Source organism: Thalassophryne amazonica, chromosome 12 (genome assembly GCF_902500255.1).
Source record: "Thalassophryne amazonica chromosome 12, fThaAma1.1, whole genome shotgun sequence".
Lineage (NCBI taxonomy): Eukaryota > Metazoa > Chordata > Actinopteri > Batrachoidiformes > Batrachoididae > Thalassophryne > Thalassophryne amazonica.
The window spans coordinates 51,961,884-51,981,939 of NC_047114.1; the positions used below are offsets into that span (position 1 = coordinate 51,961,884).

Below are 20,056 nucleotides of genomic sequence, written 5' to 3' on the forward strand. Positions count from 1 at the left end.
CAAAGGACATCCCCCTCCAAGTGGTCTCCCCAAAACTGCAGGATCGGTACATCGGCCCATTTAAAATCCTCAAGGTCATCAGTCCAGCCGCGCTGAGGCTTCAGCTTCCGGCCTCACTGCGGATCCATCCCATTTTCCATGTGTCCCGGATTAAGCCACATCACTCCTCACCCCTCTGTACTCCGGGTCCGGCACCACCTCCTGCCCGGATCATCGATGGCGAGCCGGTTTGGACTGTGCGCCGGCTCTTAGATGTCCGTAGGATGGGCCGGGGCTTCCAGTATTTGGTGGACTGGGAGGGGTACGGACCCGAAGAATGCTCCTGGGTGAAGAGGAGCTTCATCCTGGACCCGGCCCTCCTGGCCGATTTCTACCGCCGCCACCCGGACAAGCCTGGTCGGGCGCCAGGAGGCGCCCGTTGAGGGGGGGGTCCTGTTGTGTGGGCCGCTGAAGAGGAGGTACTGCTGGCCCACCACCACCAGAGGGCACCCTGCCTGGAGTGCGGGCTCCAGGCACCAGAGGGCGCTGCCGCCTCACAGGAGCAGCCGGGGTGACAGCTGACACTCATCACTTATGACAGCTGTCACCACTCATCTGATCTGCATCGGTATATCAGCAAGACGTCATCTCCACCTCTTTGCCGAGATATCGTTCTACCGAGGAGGTAACGAACTCAGCCGTTGTGTTGTCTTTCAGACAGTGACTTTGTTGCTTGTGTTTTGACAGTGGTTGGTGAGTACTTGCAGCTGGAGACTGTACTGAACCCTTTTTTTGGATAAGTACTCACATTTTCCTGACAAGAGGTGGAGGTGGTTTTTTTCACCATCCGTGTTGCTGGGTGCAAACGCACCCACATCTAACTGTTTTTGTTCCTCGCCAGCAGTACCAGATCCGACAAGCGGAGGCAGTGGCCACCTGGGAGTTCGGGACTTGGCGGCTCCAGTATCCCCGGGGTTCGGTGGCGGAGGAAATCGTGTAGTTCCGGTTCTGCTTTGGACAGACGTCTTCTATCTTCGAGCCTGCCCACATGACACCTTTGTGAATTGACTTTATTATTTTCTATTGTGATCTGTCGTGCTTGTTGTGCTTATTTCACAACAGTAAAAGTGCTATTTGACTTCCTCCATTGTCCGTTCATTTGCGCCCCCTGTTGTGGGTCCGTGTTCCAACACTTTCACAACACCATCTCTGCAGCAATCCACCAATCAGGACTGTAAGGTAGAGTGGCCAGACGGAAGCCACTCCACAATCAAAGACACATAACAGTCCACCTGGAGTTTTCCAAAAGGTACCTGAAGGACTCTCAGACCATGAGAAACAACATTCTCTGGTCTGATGAGATAAAGATTGAACTCTTGGCATGAATGCCAGGTGTCACTTTTGGAGAAAACCAGGAACTATCCCTACAGTGAAATATGGTGGTGACAGCACCATGCTGTGGGGATTTTTTCAGCAGCAGGAACTGCGAGACTAGTCAGGATTGAGGGAAAGATGAAAGCAGCAATGTACAGACACATCCTGGATGAAAACCTGCTCCAGAGCACTCTTGACCTCAGACTGGGGTGACGGTTCATCTTTCAGCAGGACAATGACCCTAAGCACACAACCAAGATATGAAAGGAGTGGTTTCAAGACAACTCTGTACCTCAGTCACATGTTAATTATATCACAGAAACTTTAGAGAGTGAGAGTATAAACATTGGTGAGCTTTTTTTCTTACTGAAAGTTTGTCCAAACAATGGAAAGTGTATGTGGTATAGTTTCATACTAGCTTATTTATTTATTTATTTATTGATAAATGAGCCAAGTTCAGCTCCAACAAGCAAAATGTCACCAGGTGACGTTGTTTACTCTAATTTATTTTCACACATGACATAATCTATTTTGCACATGCAGTGTTACGAACCCTATTCCTCTGTTTTAACTGTCGTGCACATGTTAGTGGTAGAGCATGACACGGGAGTGGATTTTCACTCCCGTGTCATCCCGCTCCCAGAAAAAAAATCCCATCCTGTCCCAATCCTGGACTGGAGTAAAAAAAATTAATCCCATCCCGTCCCACTCCTGTAAAGATGACTCCCAATCCCATCCCGCTCCCACTCAAAATCAGTCCCACTCCCATCCCACTCCCGTATGTCTTGCACCGTGATGATCAATCAGGGACTGAATATGTAGTGACGTGGAGATGTCTAGAGTTTGACTGAAGATATGAACATGTCCTGTATCTGGTAGCAGCCTGTGAGCAGGACTTATGTCTCTTTTGTCCTTTATTTCACAATCATGACAGAGTTTTTGGAGTGAGCAGCAGCACAAACAGCAGGGGGAGTGGAGTTTCTTTATTTATTTATCTTACGTGCGCGCGAGCGAATCGTCTGTGGAGAATATTTTATTAATTAACTACACAGATGTATAATAAAGCAAATGGTGACTAGTTTCTAAACACAATTATGACAGTTTTTTTGGGAAAGAGCGAGGAGCAGCCCTGCAGCAAGCAGTGGAGTTTCTTTTTTTCTTTTTTCCGTGCGCGCGCGAGCGAATCATCTGTGGAGAATATTTTATTAATTAACTACACAGATGTATAATAAAGCAAATGGTGACTGGTTTCTAAACACAATTATTATGAGTTTTTTGGTGGAAGAGCGAGCATGAACGGGAGCGAGCATGAACGGGACAGTTGGTCCTCAAGTTGGGTCCTGCAGAGGCGGAAGGACCGCTGAAAGCAGCCGTCATCCAGACACAGCTCCTGCAGCAAATAATGATACTCCCTGTATTGGGAGTTTTCCACAACAACTCGCTCCATGTGATCAAGGTCCGTCATGTTAACTTGACTGACAACCGGAGCTGGCAAACGGAATGGAAGCTCCTCCTATTTGATGACGCACCGGGAAGAATTTTCACAGCAAAAGCAGAGCGACACACCGGACAAATTTGTAGCATCTGATCGCGCCCGGTGTGAACACGTTTTGGTTGTTTTAAATAGATGAAAATCATCATCTATTTTTGGCATTCCCGCTCCTGCCCGCTCCCGTTCATTTTTATTCCCGTCCCATCCCAATCACGGGATTGATAAAATTTTGACTCCCATCCCGTGGGAATCCCGCAGGAATCACGTGACCCACGGGAATTCCCGAAAATTATCCTCTAGTTGGTGGCATCTGAAAGAGTATCACAACCTCAGAATGCACAGCAGGCAAAATGTAAAGTATAACATTGCCACTATGATATAATGTTGTAGAGGAATCCTAGACCATTCTTGAATCCATTTTGTATCGACTGCACAAGGTTAACTCAGACCACTTATAATACTTCCTCAATCATAGTGATGTCATCAGAGAAAATTTTTGGCAACAAATTGATATACAGTAGCTGTTAACAAAGTTGTGGTAGAGCTCTTAAATTAGGAATCTGCTGTCATTGTGGTGCTTTGTCCTCCTCTGTGCAACACAGTGGTCCGTGTATATCCGAGCAGCTGTACGTAAGGAGAAGGGCCTTCCGATCTTAGTGGAGCTACTGAGGATAGACAACGACCGCGTGGTGTGTGCTGTGGCCACCGCACTGAGAAACATGGCTCTGGACATCAGGAATAAAGAGCTGATTGGTGAGTAGCTGACAGTGTCAAATGGAGCATGCAGCATTGGCCGGTTATTCATTTCCTTTTTACTGTTCCTCTAGTAGGAAATTATGGTTAATGTCATCTGAATTACTGTATTTTCTGGACTATAAGTTGGAGGGTTTTTTGTTTGTTTGTTTGCTTGTTTGTTTTTACTTTTTAACTAGTCTTGCAAGTTAAATATAAACAACTTGTATTTGAAAAATACAGCATTATGCATATTATGGCAGCATGTACGTGCATGACAGGCTGCTCCTGTATACTGATCTGAGAAGGATACTGTGCAATCCACACTGTGGAGGAGATTGTGACGTAATGCAACATAAAATTGGGTGTGAACCACTGTTAAAGAAAAAGAAGAAGAAGATATGAATCAGGAAGAAATGTTGGATTCTAGAGAACAAGTGGAATTATTAAATCATGCTCTCAAACTGAAAGCCCACACACTTCGATATAGACATGGAATAACCTAACCTTTATGCTACTTGGAATTCCACTTGTTTGTACTTTGTGGGACTTCCACAAAAGTTACGAGGACAACAGCTAGGCTAAGGTAAGGTTAACTGTGATGTTTTGGAAATGTATGAGCTTTAACATGTTGACTTACATTTAGTGAGGTAAATGTGCACAGATTTAGCTCTGAAAAGATGTTTTTGTCTGTTCAGAACAGGAAGCAGTTTACTCCGAAGTTCTTTGTGCCTCAAACAATGATATTAATTAGCTTGTTAGCTTCTACTTGCCAGCACAGTGTTTCCATTATAAATAAATAATGCGTTGATTAATTTCCTTTTTTTCTGGTTGCATAAAGCAAGAGCATCATGTTTGAAATACTCAGGTGCAACAAATAGTGTGGAAAATACAAGACGCCTTTCTGTGACCCCTGTTTCTCCGGTGAAGGATGGAGAAATGGGCAAACACTTATCCCTTACTACATGAGAGAAAAGAATGAAGCTAACCCTATGCAAGAAAGCATCTTTTCCATCCAGCACTCCTGAATTTGGCATGCAACAATAATATGCTGGCACTGTCTACAATTCAATTAGTACTCATTGCGGACAAGCACGTACAGTATTGTTACAGTGTATGGATGCTGCTCTCACAGCCAGCTGTGGCACTGTTTTCCATTATCCTCTCATTTAAAACAGTGGAACATATAGTTTACTGTCTACCACATACTGCCAGAACATGAATGCAGTGTCAGAAAGTACTTTAATGGGATAATCTACAACACAGTTGTAGCAGCAAGGAGAACTACTTCAGTCAGCGGGGGGCGGGGGACTGGGGGGGGTTAATGATGATCCTGAACAGGACAGAAGTGGATCCGAGGTTGGGGTAAGCCATGGCAAATGTTATCCTAAAATGACGGATCTGCACTTGGACTTGGATCTCACTTGGACTTCAATCTTTACATCATTGTGCACACTGAGCTACACATAAGGTTGTTCAGCTGCAACATTTATGTCATTGCATGTTCTGTCAATTTTTATTATTATTATTATTTTATTTTGAGTATGAAAGCAGTTTGTCCTCCCAATGAGTCTGGTTTGATTACAGTTTCTTAATCAGGTCCTAATTCTAAAAACGTTGACTGATGTTGACCTCCATAACATGAATCTGCTGCAAATCGTGAGTTATCAGCAAGCTATTAATGGAAATTTACACAAACCCTGAATATCCGTGAACAATTAATAATTTTGCTGCAAGCCATGAATAAAATATCCCACCAAACGTGAACACAGGTCTCACAAAGCATAAGTTGCAAAACATGAATATCATTCATGACATATAGTGAGGAAAATAAGTGTTTGAGCCACTGTCATTTTTGCAAGCGGGCTCTTGGTTCTGGTGTCAAGCGCTGGGCATGACCCGGTCTGGGGACATTGGCAGGTGGGAAGTCTGATACACTGTCAAACGCAGGTGCCTAAGGTGAGCTCAGGGAGGCCAGAAACCTCCTGTGGTGCAGAAGTGCAAAATCTCGCTTGATTTTGGTTTCCCGTGTGAATACAGATCGTGAATGCGGGGCCTCACAATCCTTCTGACTTTTTGGGTTTTAAGCAGGAGGTGTCAGAAAAGTTCCCACAGGGATAACTGGCTTGTGGTGGCCATGCGTTCATAGCAATGTCACTTTTGATCCTTCGATGTCGACTCTTCTTATCATCATGAAGCAGAATTCACCAAATGTTGGATTGTTCACCCAACGTGAAAGATCGCCTGCACTGCCACCCAATTTGTCATGCCAATGTGTCCCGCTTGATGCCATGTTATACAACTTCGTAGCAAATGATGCATTTGCTCTCAGAACTTGGCTGATGAAACCAATCTCTTATCGCTCCCGAATCACAGAGAAATATATCTTGTAATATTTATTATTATTATTAATGGATTGGTAAAACAGGTGCATTTCATTCCTTCTTCGGACTTAGATCATGTATCTATAAACTTATGTTTATTATAGATGTACCAGCTCGTCATAATCTCAACTTCAAGTTCAGTTGCACTCTGCACAGTGACATGCAGTGGCACGCAGTGTTTTCAAATAGGTTGTGCAAAGTCACTAGCATGACTTGTTCACAAAATTAATGAGTGCCAGAAGTTTTGAACATTTCAAAATTTTCTTTGCGCACTGACAGCAGCCGCGCACAGTTTACGCACAGTTTGCAACTGTCAGGGTCGTGGGGGTGATTTTGGTGCTTGGTTTGTCTCTTTTTCTGCTTGGGTTTACTCTGTCCTGTTGTCTCTTGCCTTTTTCTCTCGGTTCTTGGTGGTGAGTGTCTCCGTCCGTCTGGCCATGCCCCAATTCTGGGTGTTTCCCTCCACACCTGTTCTGTGTTTCGGTTAATCACTTGGGTGCTTTATAAGCCGCTCAGTTTGAATCTGTCCTTTCCCAGGTTGATGTGCCTAATGCCTTCTTACCAGCTCTGTTCTTGTTCTCTTGCCTTGCTTATTGTGCCTCTTCGGTTTATGACGACTACCTGCGTGCCTTTTGACCACGCTTTTTGCCTGATGTTCTGGATCTTGTTGCTTTGTTTGGACCGCCTATCCGTGTACCGACCTAAGTCTGCTTATTTAGTAAACATTTTTCCTCCACAGAGCTGTGTACCTGCGTCGTGGATTTGCGTCCGGCCTGTCCCGGCTTTCCAGCCTGATAGCAACATTTTATGATGAGTTCACTCATTGGCACGCCAGATTGTGTGCCAGTGCAGGGATCAAATTCGTGCAAGTGTCATGGTCGCGCACGCGAGTCAAAGGGTGGCACAAAGCCCCGTGGTGCTATGAAAGTGACAGCTGCACAGTCATAATCCCACAGATGGTACTTCACACCATGGTTCCTCAGCCAAGCACTTACACTAAATTGTGAAGAAATTCACTTTTTGCAACTTATGTTTTGCGAGATCTGCGTTCACGATTTGGGAGATATTTTTTCAGTGTTCATGTTTTGCAAACCACAGTTTATGGATAATTCACATTTTGGAGGTTAACAGGGAGTTTTTATTTTCTATTGCCAATGTTCTTCATCATGGGGTGGGTAAACTAGTCTAGACCTGTCTCATGTATAGCATGTTGTGGTGACATCGTATTCTTTGGCATTCTATAAATAAACTGATTTCAATTTAGCTGAGTTGGAAATGGGTTGCTCTAAATTGGCATCATGTGCCATACATCACTAGCATTTTTTAACCCCTATTTGAACTCAATGGAGGGATTTCAGAAGAGCCTAATTGATGATAACAGCAGTTATCTCACAGTGCACATCACTTGATTACATGAATGAGGCGCATGTTAAAACTGACACATTTTCAGTTAGGTTTTTTTTTTATTTGTACTCCTTCAAATTTTCTTTCCATAGCTGTCTGCTGGAATGTTGAAAACCTGACAATGAGGATTTTATATCATTTGTCGTTATTTCTGCAGAATGCAGATTGGTTGTTTTATTTTAATTTTTTTTTTCCCTTCATACATAGTACGAATGTGGCCAAATTGCGCATGAAGCAGGAACCGTATGAAAGTTGTGTAAAATCGGAGCTGCCTGAAACGCCTCGTACAGCTGTTGCTACAACTATTTGCGCAAACCAGCGGCTGAAAGACAGAGAGTGCCCTGTGAGAGCTCATTTAATCCCTCTCACGGCAAGTGTTGGCCAAGTTCCAGGTGACACACACAAATATTTAACACCGCTTGCTTGACACTTAGAAAATGTGTGGCCATTCGCACTGTTAGCAAGAAAATAGTGAGCAGATGTGAAATTTGTCTAAGTTCCCCCATGAATGTGGCGTTGCAAAACAGCAACACACGTGCTATGACAGTGTTGGCTCCCCCTGCAACACATGTGCCATGCGGGTGAATTGTGCGTGTGTTGCCCCCCATCCACCACACATGTGGCGTACCTGGGGGGGCTTGTGGTTGTGAGCGCACTTGCATGAACTGCTGATATGGATATACAGATGGAGCGGCCAGCCACATCAGAGCACACACAGCACAGCGAGCCGCCTCCCAGCTGCTGACCAGAGACTCACTGACAACTACAAATGACGGGCTCAGTGCACACATGGTGTCACATTTAGAACACTGAAACCACAGCCAGGACAGGTATATTAATAAGTACAACACTACCTACATACACAGTTACATAACAAATAATTAAAAAGAAATGATCACATAACACAGACACAGAGTGACACATTGGTGTGTGCACTGGACTGACAGGGGATGTCACCGCCGACAGCAACAGCTGTTAAGATCTCTGGTTCTGGACATCCCTGTACATGTACTGTGTTTGGACGGACATGACCTAACAACTGTCCACTGTGATGCACATGTGTCTGCTTGCTGTCCTCATGTGGACATACATAAAAACATATATCACTGTTGCGATGGGCTGTAGCAAGCGAACTCACAGCGCGCACATTAACAGCCTGCCCCAGGTGAAATGGACCATCAGATCATAACACGCAGCAGGTGATCTGAATGTCATGTCACCCACGTGAGTTCTGTTCCACATGATGCAGTGTCTGTCCTGCGGCGCGCCGTCCACAGCACACGCGTGTCGGGCCAGACACACACATGGGGCCAGCTGGACATGCCGGGTTCAGCAGATGTGGACATGATAAGAGCGCACTGGTTCATTCATGTCATGACTGTACATCTGTAACCATGGGTCATCTACAGAGGAACAGACGGTTCATATTTGTATTGTTCAATCGATAAGAGGGATTCAATAAAATGCAGTGTTTTTTATGGTGTGTGTGTGTTTTTTTTTAATATGTTTATCTCCTTGATTTCAGGCATTTTAGCCACCTTTTATAGGACAGCAATGGTAGCGCAGTGATAAAGTTTCTGTCTAGTAATCAGAGCTTTTGTAAATTGCAGGTTCAAATCTCGTGGGTGGCATGTATGTTTTATTTTTATTTTTTGCCACAGCAGCTGTGCGATGTCGTTCCCCATGCTCCAGCTGATCGCACTGTGTTCATGCGCGAAACCGTCGTAGCAGGATCGTTCATGCCTGCCCGACCATGTGTCCCTCCTGACGTTGGCTCAGTGTTTTCGTGGCTCGCTCATACGAGCTGTTTTGCTGTGATTCGCCCTTATTGTACCTATTCATACGATGTGTGATGGGGCCCTAATGCAGATAGTAGTGTTGCTCTAGTTGGCTGTTTGATGCTTGATTCATTCATTTTATATACCTGCTTACTTCATTCAAGAGTCATGGGGGTGCTGGAGTCTGGTCCCAGCAGTCTCTGGACTCTCTCTGGTCTATCACAGGGCCACATATAGACAGACAAACCCATTCACACCTACTCTTAATTTAACGTTTCTAGGTCACCTAACTTGCATGTCCTTATAAGTGGGAGGAAGCCAGAGTACCTGGAAGGAACCCACACAAACACAGGGTGAACATGCACACATTAAGAACCAGGTGAAAAGTGATCCCAGGACCTTCTTGCTGTGAGGCAACCGTGCTAACCACCAAGTCACTTTGCGCCCTGATGCTTGATTTATTTATTTACAGACACAGTGAGGTATGTAATAAACTCTGCTTTTCTATTGGTCCCCATAGCAACAGCCACATGCCTCCTTCCACTTATTCTGTCTGATGTTTGAAGCTTGGAGCTGAACTGTGTGTGTGAGCATGTGAAGGTGTCATTCATGGCTGCCATTTGTAGACATCCAGGTTATAATTAGCATGTGTGTCTTTTATGATTTGACACATTGCCTTGCCTTTGCGTACACTGTATTAATATGATAAAATGGTCTGTCAATACACTGTTTGATAACAGGCGATCGAATGTTTAACCCTGAAGGGACTGAGTGGGGTCATTTATGACCCCAGGCATATATTTTTGTGCACCAGTTTTCAAGTTTTAATCGGAAAAAGGTTTCCTACCATGAATTTGTCAATGTATTTTTCCTGTATTTGTTCATAGAATTTTGCAAATATCAGCTGATCTGTGTGGCAAGTACGTATAATCCAAACTTCTGCAAGGTCACTTATAGCCCCCGGGAAGATCTATGAGATTTTTGACATTATAGCTTCGGATCGTAATTTGCTGACTCTAATTATTATATTTTACTGTTTTGCAGGGAAGCATGGCCAACACACCTAGAATAGCAAGGTTTTCAGCTGCACAAGCACTGAGACTGATTCTTGATACCCAGAGTGAGGATGAAAATAGCTCATGTTTGTCACAAAGGATGACTGATGGGTTCATTGAGATTTGTGTTATAGTATTGGCATATTTGCTAGTCACCAGTTCTTCTATATTTAAAGATATAATTATCCTACCATGTTAGTCGCTAAAATAGCTTGGTCTCTTGAGGATTAAAGTGTTCTTTCTTCCAGTGGTGTGCACAGTTCCGTTAATTTGCTAACTGCTAATTAGCAAAGCTAACTTTTTTGTTAGCTGATTAGCTTTTCAGCTAACTTTGAAAACCATCAGTGGACCAATTAACTTCCACTAAATTTAGTTCAAATAACTTTTAGACTGCTTACATCTTTTTGCGGGCGTAGTGAATAAAGCTTAACAGTTAAAAACATTTGTAAAGCCTGAAATCATATATTTCAGGCTTATATTTTTAAAACTAAAACATATAGCTGATATTTTCACTTTGTAAAAATGACAGAGGTGACATTAATTTCGATAAGTTGTCCGGAATTTGTTTAAAATTTTAACCAGAAGTTAAAATTGCCTTGCTGTGCATGTCTCCTGCGACACGTCTGCAAGACTGTATAGCTGTGAAAATAACTGATCTTTTTTTTTTACACTCCCCCTTTTTTTCCTTTCTGGTCACCAGGTCTCTTTAGCTGAGAGAAGGCTGATCTTTATGGAGCTAAATCAAGGCCAAAAGTTTTGTAATCTGAAAATAAAAAAGATTGAAAAAATCAATTTTGAAACTGAAAATTAAAGTTTTGTAATCTGAAAATAAAAAAAGATTGAAAAAATTAATTTTGAAACTAAAAATTCATTGTTTGTTCTTGAATTTTAAATCATTTAAAAAGTATTATCAAAATAAAAATAAGTGTAAGATATATATTTTTCAGTTTAAATAAACTGCAATTTTTTTGATCAAATAATTTATTTTCATTCATATTTCTTTTTTTCGCCTTCAGATCTTTTTTTCACTTTCAGCTCTTATTTTTTCAGTTTCAAACTTTTGGGGCCGTTCTGGTGTGGGAGGGCGTGGCTTCGATTGAGAGGGGCGTGGAATTGTGAGTGACAGCAGGGCAATCAGTCCTCACATGATATTGCATTCAGGAAACATGGGTACTTTGATAGATGACTCTGCTCCTGTCTCCATCGTTTATTTACTATGCAGCTGGGGCGTGAAAGAAAATAGAGAGAATGAAAGCTTATTACGAGGCTTTAAACCCTCGAGATAAAGCTGTTTGTTGTGATTGATGTGTAGCAGTTGGTTCAGTGGATCCGTATGTTGTACCGAATAGTGAATTTAATGACGATGTAACAAAGTTGACCGCCCGTAAATCCAAATCCAAAGCCGCCCGGAAGAGCACTCCGGCTATCGGCGGTGTGAAGAACCCCCACCATTACAGGCCTGGCACCGTGGGGCTGAGAGAGATCCACCGCTACCAGAAATCCACCGAGCTGCTGATCCACAACCTGCCGACCAGGTGCCTCGCCGGAGTCCTGCAGATCATCACAGCGGAGCTCTGAAAGCGGAGGTCGGTCTTGAAGTCCTGAGCGATTTCTCTCATCCGGTGCTGGAACGGCAGCTTGTGGATCAGCAGCTCCGTGGATTTCTGGTAGCGGCGGATCTCTCTCAGCGCCACCATGCTGCGCCTGTAATGGCGAGTCTTCTTCACACCGCCGGTAGCCGGAGCGCTCTTCCAGGCGGCTTTGGATTTGGATTTCAGGGCGGTCTGCTTGGTTGTGTCCATATTAAAGCTTCCTTCAGATCTGCTGAGCCAGGTCTCTGTGTGTCACTTAGAAAGCTCGTAACACTGCACTGCAGCCTGTAAAATGAGTGACCTGCCTCATTTTCATGCGGCTATGCTGCGCTGTGTTCACGGTCTTGTGTGGATTTGGGACACATCGGTTTTTTAGGTATAGGTGTTAAACTTTACAATCTTGCATTTTTTCCAGTTTTTAAACATCAAAAAATGACCAAGAGTGGTCTAGAATTACTTGTAATAGACATCTTTAGCATCACTTTATTTACAGGTATCAAGACAACACAGTGGAGAGAAAGTGTTAAGTCATTATCTATCAAAGTACCCACGTTTCCTGAAAACAACATCATGTGAGGACTGTCACTCACAATTCCACACCCCTCTCAATCGAAGCCACGCCCTCCCACGCCAGAACGGGGCCAGAAGTTTGAAACTGAAAAAATAAGATCTGAAAGAGAAAAAAAGATCTGAAGGTGAAAAAAAGAAATATGAATGAAAATTAATTATTTGATCAAAAAAATTACAGAGCTGAATCAAAAATTTATTTAAACTGAAAAATATATAACTTACACTTATTTTTATTTTGATAATACTTTTTAAATGATTATAAAATTCAAGAACAAAACTTTAATTTTCAGTTTCAAAATTTATTTTTCAATCTTTTTTTAAATTTTCAGATTACAAAACTTTAATTTTCAGTTTCAAAATTTATTTTTTCAATCTTTTTTTATTTTCAGATTACAAAACTTTTGGCCTTGATTTAGCTCCATAGATCTTTTGCTGTAACATCCGCTAGATATTTAGGGGTTTATCAGTTTAACTTTATAAAAGTTAACTTTTCAGTTAGAGGAATAATAACTGAGAGACTGAGGGTCTTATGTAGCATCTTAGTTGCTCTACGGACTGCACACTCCTAGACAGAGACCTCATATGTGGTACCTGGAACCTGCTGGAACCATTATAACCATTTGGGGGTCACAGTCCCCAGACCTTTTACTGCCACTAAGAGACAACTGTGCCTTTTATCCTCCACATCTTTTCTAATTCTTCCTTCAGCCCCTGATACTTCTCAATTTTTCTCATGCTCTTTCTTTATGATGTTGCAGGGGAGGTGATGGTCTAGTGGTTAAGGTGTTGGGCTTGAGTCCAGAAGATCATGGGTTTAAATCCCTGCCTGACTGAAAAATCACTAAGGGCCCTTGGGCAAGGCCTTTAATCCCCTATTGCTCCCGGTGTGTAGTGAGCGCCTTGTATGGCAGCACCCTGACATTGGGGTGAATGTGAGGCATAATTGTAAAGCGCTTTGAGCGTCTGATGCAGATGGAAAAGGGCTATATACTCGTAAATGCAGTCCATATTACCATTTATGTTGCAGTAATTTATCAATCACAACTGCACTTTGTGCTCCTTGTAAACCACCACTCTGTCTGATTGGTAGCCAGCATCTGTTTATCTGTCTTGAACTTGGAAGCCCCTCAGCACCATAGCTCAGCTGTTCTCAACCACCTCTGGTGGTGTTCCCCACTTCAACGTTGGTACTTCCAGTCTGTTTTTGGTACAGGTGTGTCTGTACACAATCCAAATGACTTGGTTGTGTGTCACTGTACAGTGTCCTAGCTTGCATCTTGCACCCTGTCACTATGTGTGGGACTGTCTCAATCGTGTCTTTACACAGCCTGCACCTCGAGTCCTGTCGGCTATGGTGTTTAGGGCCTGTTTTTGTGCTGACCTGAGCAGAATCTGTGCTGTCCTTCAGCCCAGTGTTTTCTACAAATTGATAGGATTTCTTGGTGTCAACTACCCCCTCTATCTGCCAGTGGCACATCCCATGGAAGGGTCTGGCCTCCCATAATGTCTTCATTTGTGTCTCACACCCTTTCTTTTCTGCAGTTTGACATACTCACCTGGGGCCTCATGTACAAAGACTGCATACGCACAAAAATGTGGTGTACGTCCTTCTCCATGCTCACGTTCAGATGTATCAAAGTGAAATGTGTGATGTGCCACACCAAGTTCATGGCTGCCATACACACCTTTCTACAGCTATTGGTTTACTGGTACATGTACTTGTAAAGGTGATGCTAGGAAACTGTTAATATTTTTCTTAGTTTTTAGCAATATCTTAGAATTTTTAAAAGATTATCAGGCAGCACATCATTTAAAGATGTCTCCTTGGACTTGTAATGTAATTTACTGAACTTAATGTTCGATCAAAGTATAGCAAGAACAAAACCATAAACTCAATCTCTTTTATTCACATTTCCTCCTTTATCTTCCTTTAAACATCCAAACCCTTTAACCCGCATTACCATGCTGTCACTCTTCCCCATCATGCCCATAGGTAAATACGCCATGAGGGACCTGGTGCACCGTTTGCCTGGAGGCAGCAACAACAACAACACGAGCAGTGGAGGGGGAGGAGCCACAAACAGTAGCAGCCTGGTGGGGAAGACGATGTCGGATGATACAATCACCGCCATCTGCTGTGCATTACACGAGGTCATCACCAAGAACATGGAGAACACCAAAGCCCTGAGGGATGCTGGTGGCATCGAGAAGCTCATCGGCATCGCCCGCAGTAAAGGAGACAAGTAAGCCGAGTGGGAAGATGCTGTGAGAGGAAAGAGTGGAAAAGACGGTTGAATTAAAATCTGGCTCCTGCATATAAATTTTCTTCAAAGTTCGTGAAAAAAAATATAATTTTCATGATATGTCTTTAGAGAGATAACAGGAAGAACTGGGTTTATTCCCTTCCTAAATGTTTTTTATTCACCAAACAAACTGGATTATGGTTACTGATTTCAGTCAAAATGGTTCCATAGTCCAAAGAGTATTAACGGCATTCTCAAAAATGTCCTTGCTGCATGTTGAAAGTAGCAAGCACTCAGAAAATGCATAACTCCACCAAGGTTCAACAGTCTAACTGAGTTCTTGTTGCCTTCCAGTCCGAAGGTCCCATGTTCAGTTGTGCCCCATTGTCTGTGTACATCTACCTTTCCACCATTTTTTTTTTTTTTTTGTGAAATCCATTCATGCCTTTTTTGACAGACTAATAACATGGAAATCAGTGAGAGATTATTTATATACACACAAACATACACACACAACAATAAAAACATTACCTCTTTGTGGTGGTAAATACAAAAAATACAGTTACTTGTGTCTGAAATCCTAATCCCCTTCAAAGTCATCTCCTTGGAACTACACACACTTCTCCCAGTGGTTCTGTTATTGTTGGAAGCATTTCTGGGAGGCCTGTTTGGGAATGGTTTCCTGCTGTGCCGTCTCGTTACGCATGATGTCTTCTCGTGACTCAAATTAGTCTTTTTTAGTGTTGTTTTGATCCTGGGGAATAGCCAAAAAACAGAGGGAACTATATCAGGAAAGTAGATAGCCTGATGAGTTACAGGAGTGTTGTGTTTGGCCAGGAAAGCCTAAATTGGCTGAGCAGAATGGGGTGCATAGTCATGATGGAGCTGCCAACTTTTTGCCACCCACACATCTGGTTGTTTGCAGTGCACAGCATCACAAAGCTGATGCAGGATCTCCTGATATGCCCGATAATTCTCTTTATTAATATTTTGGCATTCTGTTGCATACTCATGATGCACGACCCCACGACAGTCAAAACAACAGTCAACATGACATTGACATTGCTGCTCACCTACCGTGCTTTCTTTGGCCTGTGTGATGTTGGATGTTTCCATTCTGAGTACTGAGATTTGGTTTCTGGGTCGTACCTATAAATCCATGTCTCATCACTAGTGATGATGGTGTTCTAGAAATCAAGGTCGCTGTTTGCACATTCCACCATGTCCTGCGAGACTTCCAGACCCACGTTGCTTCTGCTCCACCTTCAACACCAGCTTTGACACAAATTTTTCTGACACTCTCCACATGCCCAAATCCTACATCAAAATTAGGGCTTTGAACCAGAATGTTTTCCCAACTGGTTTGTGCTGAACGGACATGGTATTTTGACATTTCAGGTTTTAGGTTCCACCCCAAAATTGATGTTCATTCATTCATTCCTGAACTGGTTAATAATGTTCCATGTCAGGTGTGGGACACTGAAAACTCTGTATATACCAGACCTGTATGTGATGCTGTAACAGTCCCATGAAAAATGGAGATGAAGACAATGCAGCGTGCTGTAGCAGGCAGCAGAAACTACAACTTTCCAAAACATGACACTGAGTAAAATAAAGCCTTTTTAAGAGAAAAAGGGTCCATGCTGATCACCTGAAACAGACTTACTGCGTATTTAAAACAAAGCAGTGTGTTTGTGTATTGTTAAAAGACATGGCACTGTGTTGCTGTCAACCTCACAGAGAAGCCTGTAGTACCAAAATAATGGACTGAGCGCAGATCCACTGCTGCCCGTTGATTGTCTCAGCAGCTACAGCTACAGTCCTCACATGACCATTCATACAGTTTGACTGTTTCAAATATTAAAACCATTCACATTCTGAATGAATATTTCTGTGTAGGCTCTCAGTTGTCCAGGTGGTTTCCATAGTAGAGAAGCTTGAATCTTCGACTGGACTGGGTTGCTTGACGCGAGGACGTTTCGCTTCAAATCGCAGACCAGTCACTGGTTCGGGTATGTCGATGACACATGGGTTAAAATCAAGCAACAGGAGGTTGAGGACTTTACAGAGCACATCAACTCAGTGGACTCCAATATCAAGTTCATACGTGAGGATGCCAGAAACAGCCATTTAGCCTTCTTGGACTGTGATGTTACGATTAGAGAGAACAGGCAGCTCCAGACAGGGGTTTACAGAAAACCCACTCGCACTGACCAATATCTGCTCTTTGGCTCAAACCACCCCCTTGTACACAAGCTCTGGGTGATCAGGACTCTTCAACACAGAGCCCTACAGGTGCCCACAACTGCAGAGGGAAGGGCTAAAGAACAACAACTTGTCCGGAAAGCCCTCACAGTATGTGGGTACCCACGATGGTCCCTGGACAAAGTGCAGAAGTCCCAGAGAACAAAGAGACCAGATAGACAGGAGACAGAGACAAGAAGAAGAAGAAGAAGAGTGTCGTCTCTCCCTTATTTATCAGGAGTAGGAGAAAAACTACAGAGGATCTTCAGACAGCACAAAATCCCAGTTTACTTTAAACCGGTTAATACCTTGAGACAGAAATTAGTTCACCCTAAGGACAGGATCCCGAGTTACAAACAGAGCAATGTAGTGTATTCTATCAGATGTCAGGAAAACTGTAACGAACACTACATAGGTGAGACTAAGCAACCTTTACACAAAAGGCTATACCAGCACCGCAGAAAGGGCGCCAGTGGACCTCAGTCTGCAGTTCATCTCCACCTTAAAGACACTAACCACATGTTTGAGGACAAGGAAGTTAAAATCTTAGCCAGAGAGAAGAAATGGTTTCAGAGAGGGGTCAAGGAGGCATTCTATGTGAAACAGTTGAAACCCAGCCTTAAGCGGGGAGGGGGTCTGATACACGCTTTGTCCCCTGTTTACAATGGGGTATTCAGGTCAAAGCAGTTTGTCTTTTGTTCATGGTAATGAGTCATTCACGTCATCAGGAGAGTCGTCAAGGGAGCCGTCAGGAGAGGCATCCATCCCATCATTAGGAGGGACAGCTGCCCTGTCATTAGGAGGGTGCTAACTAGAGCACAGTAGGTGCTAATTAAAGCTATTGTTTAGTCACTAGCCTATAGCAGTCTGCCTCTCGGTAGGAGGGGTCTGGTTAGGTTTAAAACGCCAGCTTTTGTGGTTTCTGTTTATTCTTCACTACAAGAGTCAAGACAGAAGTCAGAGTATCAGAGCAAGAATTTTAGCTGAGGAAGCTTCTGCGATTTGAAGCGAAACGTCCTCGCGTCAAGCAACCCAGTCCAGTCGAAGATTCAAGCTTTTCTACTACTTCTGAATGAACAGAAAGTCTTAATCTGACCTGTTATATTGTCTCATTTGGATTCACAGCCTGATGACAAGACGTTCTTGTTTGGAAGACAATGTCTGTTTAAATCCTTATTGTGGAAATTACTGAAGAAACGTAGCATTTTTAAAGAAGTCTCTCAGTGTTTGTCTGTTTTGGGTGTGGTTCTCAACCTGAACCAAAGAACTCCAGCACTTTCTCCTGGCAAAAACAAGAAAAAAGTTATTTTAAAAGTTGAAATACAGTGGCTTGCAAAGGTATTCAGCCCCTTGGTATTTCACGCATTTTAATTTGTTTATGGCATTTCAAATACAAAAAGTAAACCAGGCTTCTCAATATAAAAATTTCTAAAATGATCTTTCTTAAACTCAAACTGAAAGTAAATCTCTACAACCTGATATAAATTAATTAAAAATATAAAAGCCAAGATGATGGGTTGCATAAGTAATGGGCCCCTTTAGGATAATACCTGTAAATAATCAGTTTTATTGCCAGTTTTCTTTGGAAAAGTCAGGGGATGGATACATGAACATTTCCAAGTCACTGAATTTGTCTTGGACTTTATTCACATCAATTATGAAGAAATACAAACAATATGGCACTCTGTGCTAAATCTGTGTGGAGTAGACAGTTCTCAAAAACTGAGTGATTATGCAAAAAGGAGATGAGTGAGCAAAGCCACCAAGACACCTAGACAACTCAGAAGAAGTTATAGGCTTCTGTGGCTGTGATTGGACATTTTGGATTTTATATCCCCAGTTATACAGCTTCATGATGAAGTGGAGCAGAGGAGGATTTTCTTAAAAAGAAGACCTGAAAGTTCACCTACAGTTTGCCAGAAGGTACATCTGAGATACAAGCCTTGATCTGATGTTTTAGTGAAAGACCCTTGTCTATACCACTTCATCATCACTAATTGAAGAAAATAAGAACAACCCCAGGTTTCTTTTCAGCACTGTAGCCAGGCTGACAAAGAGTCAGAGCTCTATTGAGCTGAGTATTCCATTAACTTTAACTAGTAATGACTTCATGACTTTCTTTGCTAACAAAATTTTAACTATTAGAGAAAAAATTACTCATAACCATCCCAAAGACGTATCGTTATCTTTGGCTGCTTTCAGTGATGCCGGTATTTGGTTAGACTCTTTCTCTCCGATTGTTCTGTCTGAGTTATTTTCATTAGTTACTTCATCCAAACCATCAACATGTTTATTAGACCCCATTCCTACCAGGCTGCTCAAGGAAGCCCTACCATTATTTAATGCTTCGATCTTAAATATGATCAATCTATCTTTATTAGTTGGCTATGTACCACAGGCTTTTAAGGTGGCAGTAATTAAACCATTACTTAAAAAGCCATCACTTGACCCAGCTATCTTAGCTAATTATAGGCCAATCTCCAACCTTCCTTTTCTCTCAAAAATTCTTGAAAGGGTAGTTGTAAAACAGCTAACTGATCATCTGCAGAGGAATGGTCTATTTGAAGAGTTTCAGTCAGGTTTTAGAATTCATCATAGTACAGAAACAGCATTAGTGAAGGTTACAAATGATCTTCTTATGGCCTCGGACAGTGGACTCATCTCTGTGCTTGTTCTGTTAGACCTCAGTGCTGCTTTTGATACTGTTGACCATAAAATTTTATTACAGAGATTAGAGCATGCCATAGGTATTAAAGGCACTGCGCTGCGGTGGTTTGAATCATATTTGTCTAATAGATTACAATTTGTTCATGTAAATGGGGAATCTTCTTCACAGACTAAAGTTAATTATGGAGTTCCACAGGGTTCTGTGCTAGGACCAATTTTATTCACTTTATACATGCTTCCCTTAGGCAGTATTATTAGACGGTTTTGCTTAAATTTTCATTGTTACGCAGATGATACCCAGCTTTATCAATCCATGAAGCCAGAGGACACACACCAATTAGCTAAACTGCAGGATTGTCTTACAGACATAAAGACATGGATGACCTCTAATTTCCTGCTTTTAAACTCAGATAAAACTGAAGTTATTGTACTTGGCCCCACAAATCTTAGAAACATGGTGTCTAACCAGATCCTTACTCTGGATGGCATTACCCTGACCTCTAGTAATACTGTGAGAAATCTTGGAGTCATTTTTGATCAGG

At 42.6% G+C, this 20,056-nt stretch overlaps 1 protein-coding gene across 9 annotated transcripts in view; it reads left to right on the forward strand.

Annotated features, from left to right (window-relative positions):
• Positions 1-20,056, forward strand: part of ctnnd2b (catenin (cadherin-associated protein), delta 2b) — a 638,149-nt gene that overhangs the window by 576,462 nt on the left and 41,631 nt on the right. For all 9 annotated transcript variants that reach the window (XM_034183535.1, XM_034183537.1, XM_034183540.1 and 6 more), the window contains 2 exons: positions 3,448-3,598; positions 14,354-14,603. In XM_034183535.1, coding sequence (XP_034039426.1) covers positions 3,448-3,598; positions 14,354-14,603 — 401 coding nt within the window. The remainder of the gene's footprint in view (positions 1-3,447; positions 3,599-14,353; positions 14,604-20,056) is intronic.